Here is a 6876-nt window from a genome sequence, read left to right as displayed (position 1 = left end):
GGATTGATTATTGTCATCAAATTCATATAAACACAAGACGCAATTATAACTATGGAGGCTCTCAAGCTTACAAGAGTTCTTAAGAGTAATACAGTTTTGCAGACAGTGACACAGAAACATGGTCATGTAGGATTAACGAATTGTGCAAATAAATCATGGCGTATAAATCTTGATCGTCGTCAGGTTGTGGCTTCGTTGGATGGTCCAAGCACAAGATACCTGCAGCAGAAGCAAGCTGACTTGTTCATACGCCCGTTAACCCAGTTTCACATAGACCAAGATAAAGATGAAGATGATTAAGAGATGGTTGTGGCAAAGCTGCGTTTGATGGCGGCAGCAGCGGCAGACCGGGCAGAAATGCACGCTGTCCTCGCACAGCAAAGAGACGGATGGAACAAACTCGTCCTCCCCTCCCTTACCAACATCACGCTGGCCGCGCTCATGCTCCAGGCTTTACCCAGCAATGATACTAATAACGTTGTCGCCACACTTTTGTATGGCTTCTCCACAGCTTTGATGTGCGGTATGAACAAAATGCAGCCTTCGCAGTTAGCGGAGGAGCAGAGAATGGCGGCACGGCTCTTCCGCCAGCTCAACACTGACATCCACACAAACCTTGCTCTGCCTCCCTACCTTCGTCAGGACAAGTGTGCAGACTCCTTCCTCACCAAGGCCTACAAAGCTGTACTCGCGTTGGATGAGGCTTATCCTCTGCCTCTCTTCCCCGGTATGCTAGACAAATTTCCCAAGATTGTACAACCAGCAGTTTGGTGGTCTCAACAACAAAATCATCAAACCCAGAACCAACCCCAAACTAACAACAACAAAACCATCAATGGATGGAGTGCAGAGCTGGAAACCGAGTTGAGGGGTGTTTCAGAGACGCTTAAAAGCGGTGATATTGCAGAGTTTGTTGGGCTCAGCCGCAAAGTATTGGGAGTAAACAGTATTCTTGCAATAGCCGGCCCATTGCTCACTGGGATTGCAGGGGCATTGAATTTGAATGGCGCCATGTTATCTATGTCAATGGTGGCGGGCGTGTTGGGTGTTGTGGGCAACACACTGAGCCATGCAGGTCAGGTCGGAATGGTGTTTGAGATGTACAGAAACTGCGCAGGATTCTACCATTTGTTGGACTCATCCATCGCAGACACTTTGAGCGAGGCAGATCCAGAGGCCAGAGAAAACGGAGAGCTATTCCGTTGGAGATTGGCCTCGCAGCTGGGTCGCGATCCTCATTCTCCTCTTGCAGATTCTGCCTCCAAATTTGCCGGCAAGCTTTTCTGACTAATTGTTAATACACATGCACGGCCCACTTTTTCAGGCTCCGGCTTTGTGCACTGCTATACATACATGTTACATGTGATTAATCCATACAATCTCTTATGCTCACTACAGCCTCGCGTTTCTCTTTCTTGTTCTACATGCTGCTTGATTTCTAATGCGTTATCCCATGCAGTTTTTCATTTTCTTTTAACACTATTTTTTATATTAACTCACCAGGAAAGCACGTGGAACTTACACACTACTCATGAGGATGAAGAAAGATTTGTTTTTGATCTGGTATTAGGATCTATGACTGTTGCATCTAGAACTATCTATTTTGGTGAAGCATATGTCCATTTGAATCAGCTTTATAACCAATGATTTGTCAGGAAAATGCCACGACTATAAGATTTTCTAGGTGCTAGCTCTGATGTGCACAAGTGCACACAAACTATGCTCATACACTTGAAACAAGACATGACTTTTCTTCTCTCATTAATCCTTCAACGACTGTTTTGGAAAGCAAACCACGCTTACATGAGAATAAGAATGAGATAGAGGAAGAAGAATGAAAGAAACCACAAGAAGACAAGTCACATAGATATGCCCGGAGAAAAGAATTTTGGAAAAGCCCAAGCCTCGAAAGCACACGAGTCTAATGTATTATTTGCCGACATCAATGGTTACAATATGTTCATAGGATATCCATGTGAGATACTTCTGCCCCCCTTTTAGAAAAATGTTGGAACGCAACGTTGCAAAGTCACTATGTACTTCCATCTATTTTATCCCTATAAAAAAACTAAAATCACCAATTAATACACTCATGCAGGTTCATTGGGGGCATATACGTTAGATTTTTTACTTGATTTTGTAGTTTTGCGTTTGATTTTCACTCTCAGTTCTCCAAGGAAACATTCTTCACACGATTAAGATATTCCTTGGCTTATTCTTGTCATGTTTTAAGGTTGAACCATTGCATGGATATGATGTGCAAGATTTACTAGTTTGTGAGGACATCAAGACATTTTCCACTGACGTTCTTCATTCTTTGAGCATTTTCTATGTTGATTTTGGGTAGTCTTTTAGATAGAAACTGTTTTATTTGGATTGCCTTTGATTTCGAGTGTGATTTTATAACTTTTATAATTAAGATTTGTTGTTAGGGCCTGGGCGCCCGTATACATTTTATCCTTATTGAGGTGTTTTAATAGGCATCTTATATTTGCGTATCCTGAATTTTTCTATTTTTGTAGGGTACCACTGACTACAAAAGTTCAATCTTGGGAGCCATGAAGTATAAATTTTAAGTGGTGACGAAGCCCAATAATGTTGGATCTACATTGCATATGCTAAATCAAATATAGACGTGGGACATGTGGACCTCCAAGTGTTCAAAGACAAAACGTATGGATCCAATTCCAATCACAATGCTAGGCTATTGGTCAACACAAGATTTATCCAAGTAGGAGGCTTTCCATCTTTATTGTAGCCTTCTAAACCAATCATGGCTTGTGCTCAAGCCTATAACGTAGGAACCAAATGAATATTGTATTCAATATGAAATTGCCCTATTGGATGTGAAAATTGACATGATTTCATTTGCATTCCAATACCATATCATAGGTCATTAGTGGAAATCGTAGATGAATGAACTACCACTCCTTATGATGAGAACACCATAGGCCACATCAAATGATGGCTCTCCCAACCTAGAAGAGCATTGCCAGAGGTGCCCAAGAAGTTGACCATGGACAATTTCTAGATAGAAACTAATGACACGATCAATCTTTTGAATAGAGTGATTGGAAAACAGAGTGATATGGAGTCAAACACCTAGATTTACTAATCCATCTCCATTTTCCTAACTAATACTCAGTCTATTGATTTCTCTAATGACGAATAACACTAGGTGGCAGTTGAAGATTTGGATGAATATCTTTTACTTCCCTCAAGCTTTTTATTGATGGTGGATAGTCATTATTAATTATTATATGGTGATGTAGTAAATATTGTAAAATTATGTCCACTCATTTTATTAAATTTGTTTAAAAATCAAAGTGCCATTTTGAAAATGTAGTACCTAAGTTGGCATATTATTCGAGGGTCGTTGGATCTTTAGGACTCGGGTCAACTTTTGAAGGTGTAAAATATAAAATCACCTCTATAAAAGTAAGTGTACAATATATTGTATAAAGATGAAATTGTGTTTAATAGTGCATTCATTCTTCTATTAGTAGTAATTATTCTTTTGCGAGTCAATCAATAAATAAATATTAGTTCCTTTCATGATCATTCTTGAATCTCGTGGAAATGTATTTTATTCTTTTGTTTTTTTTAATTTATATTATTTTGTGAATTTTAATAAAAGTGTCTAATAATTTATATATTTCAAGGAAATGTTAAGTTGTGATGTGTACAATTTACACATGCAATACATTGGTCTTATGCATTTTTTTTTCTATAAAATTATTTAAAATATTGCGTCTATGATGTTATTGATAGAGTAAAATAAATTTGACATTATTGTAGGTATTTGAGTTTACTAGAACTTGCTTTACAACCAAGTGGCTAGATTAGAGACCACTTTTGTGAATCAGTTTAGGGTTTACACTACCCCAACCATCCTATACCACCTGTTTTCCACTTGTAGAAAGTAACCAAACAAGACCCTATTTTTTTTATATCAATATAGATTACATACATTTATAATAAAATCCAAAGATCCATTTGTTGTAAATATACATGTAACAATTCAACTATATATCATAGGTCTAGATCCTTTTAATAGCTTATATTTTAGAACTCCAATGAATTTGAGAACCTTGGCTATTACTTACAGTGAAGTTGTTTTATTGTGCAGCAAGAGATGAATCTTCTCATATGGGGAGATATGAGATATTCAACTTCATTAAGACACCTAAAGATGCCGAGCCATATCCTATCTAATAATAATTTCCGTTGGGAAAATAAACCTTCATTAAACTTATACCAAACATTGATCCCTAGGGATAAATTTAGGTTATCTATTAGCAACTTGTAAACCAATTTTTCCTACAAACATGCTACCTCTAGGTATTGAACAATCTTGTTGTTCCTAAAATTATCTATCTCAATATTCTAGCAATTCCTTCATTGAATAATATAAGTTGAAAAGAAACTGGAAAACTCATATATTTGGCCAGTAAAGTTTATAAAAAGATTCTTTTAATTTAAAATATTATAAAATGAAATTTAACAAGACTATTCTCTTAAGACTAATATTCTTTAGAAAAAGGAATATATATATATCGTTTGAAATCATAATTAATTGAAAATAATTTATTTAATAGCTATATGTAGAAAAATAGAATAAAAAAGCTTGTAACTTAAAATAGGCATTCTTCTAACATTAGAAGTTTAAATGAGTTTTAAATAGGGATACATGACTTTTAAATCTAAAATAAACTATCAGGTGTTGGTACAATCTTTTTTTTCTGATCTACCATGACCGTAACTCCTTTTTAATCCAAAATAGATATATGTGAATAGGGTTGTGTTGTGAACTAGTTCTAGTTTTCCAAGCTCTGAAAGCTTTGGAAAACAAAAAATCAAGATAGAATTCTACTCCAAAGGAGACAAAAAAACATTAAATAAGAAACATAAAATTATTAAAATTATGATTTAATAAAAATTGAAATCCAAAGCTAGTATGAACAAGTTCTAAAATCATCCATCCCTCTAAAATGGGAATTTTTTGCCTTATTTTTTTGGCATTTTTTAATTAATTATTACAATATAGTGTAGTATAAATAAATAGTTACTATGATAGAGTAAATAAATAAATGTTAGTAGTGTTATAAAAAGTTTTGAACTAAAGTTGTTAGTTGGAAGGTTAATCATTAAAAAGTTTTTGAAGTTAATTAATTTAAGAAATTTGCCTTAGGAAAATTTTTATTTCATAAGCTTGTACAATTCATTGCATAAACATAAATAACTTAGCATTCATAATATTATGAAATTCAGAATTTTGTATGCACTGTCTCTTTTCAATGTGGCATCAGATTTTTTTTAATATATTTCCTAGTGAGGATATATAGAAATGCGATAAGTAAGAAGGAAATATTTTGTCTGGAAAGAAAGGATCCCCATTGCAGTGAATTTTTTGTTGATGCAAATTTTGATTAGATTAGCTTAGGAAAGAGCCCAAACCTAGAAACCAACATAGAAGCTACAAATTGTTCAACAACTATGGCCATTTGTGTCTTGCAATGCGTTGTTGAGAAACTCTAGTTTTTTCAAACATCATTTCCCAAGGAGAGGGACACAAACAAGCTACAATAGGGAAAGGGGTGAGGACCGTGTAGTGTCCTATGCATGACTTTTTCGTTGTCGAACTTCTTGCATCTTAGAATTATCTTTAGTCTTTTGTAGATCTCGTTGAAAGACATGAAGTATGACTGTCGCGTTCTTATTTGATTCATTGTAATAAAAAAAATTCTAAATATTATATATTGCCACTTGCTAATTCTTCTTGAATTTGACGACCTCTTCTTCTAGGTGCTCCTTTGTTCCATAAATCCCACCTCCATTTTTATATCCTAAAAATATTTATCCAATGTATCCCAGTTACTAAAAATAGATGACAAAATCTTCATAGCATTCTAAAAATCCCTGTTCATAGATTCCTCTGGCCACTTTTGTGCTTTTTTGAATACCAAAGATTGATGAAGGTGAATTTTTCAGTTTAGTTGTTTGTAATTAGGCCATTTGTCACTTGAAAATTTTATTCAGGAGGTTAAAGGATTTAGTGATTTTCTCCACTATTTGACAAATTTAAATACAAAGGATGGGGTAGTTCTAGTTTGACAAGAAAATAGGAACCACATCTAATTTTTTAGCTAGGGCACTTTGCTTAGCAGGGGAATCTAGAGGATATTTCACTTAAGTGGAGGATCAAGGGGAGCCGATTAGACTAGGGTAGCTTTAGGAATAAATCCTAATGGTCTTGATAGAAATAGATTTGTCATCCAAGATCGAAATAGGAGACTCATTTGGGCAATTTTTAAAAGCAACGCTTTTGCCTTTAGAATTGCAGGGTGAGGTCAACCATAAGCATTTTTACTTTGTGGGTGTCATCTTTTTCCCTTGAGTGAGACCTGTAGTGTGGTAATTAATTAAAAACCTTGGAGGTTTACAATGACTATCCCAAGTTCATACTTTTGGAAGGAATATGGGTTGAAGGTGAGCACACTCAAGATTTTCTCTTGTTAGGAATGAGTCATTCACTCTGAAAAATAAGGGAGGCATTAAGGAATCATAAGAGAGTGGCAAGGTCCAATTTGAGAGATAAAATTAAAATAGAAAGGTAGTAAATAAGGCATTAATGAAGGGAAGGGTTTTCCCAAAATTCGATACTTTCTCAAATGACTCCTCCAAAGAAGTATGAGGAAAGTGAAGGCTCGCCCCCACATTTAGCGACCCTCCAAAGTACCATGCCTGATCAAAACCTCAACTATTTTGGCACAAACAATTGATGAGGTTCTCTCTATTGAAAAAATCTATAGATGATTAATCTTTTGCCCCTCAGCCATAAATATTTTCATAGAATCTTTGTCGTCTCCTTAAATT

General features: G+C 35.4%; 1 protein-coding gene across 1 annotated transcript; it reads left to right on the top strand.

Moving 5' to 3' along the window:
* Positions 1-303: 303 nt before the first annotated feature.
* LOC131044471 (probable F-box protein At4g22030) lies at positions 304-1287 on the top strand. Its single transcript, XM_057977799.2, has one exon. The coding sequence runs from the start codon at positions 304-306 to the stop codon at positions 1285-1287; it is 984 nt and encodes a 327-aa protein (XP_057833782.2).
* Positions 1288-6876: the final 5589 nt, after the last annotated feature.

The sequence above is a fragment of the Cryptomeria japonica genome, chromosome 10, assembly GCF_030272615.1.
Source record: "Cryptomeria japonica chromosome 10, Sugi_1.0, whole genome shotgun sequence".
In the NCBI taxonomy this organism is placed as follows: domain Eukaryota; kingdom Viridiplantae; phylum Streptophyta; class Pinopsida; order Cupressales; family Cupressaceae; genus Cryptomeria; species Cryptomeria japonica.
The sequence above is the reverse complement of the archived record's forward strand: the minus strand, read 5'-3'. Positions and strand labels throughout refer to the sequence as shown.

Coding starts and splice junctions, on each gene's coding strand:
- LOC131044471 (XM_057977799.2), top strand. CDS start 304: ATGGTTGTGGCAAAGCTGCGTTTGATGGCGGCAGCAGCGGCAGACCGG.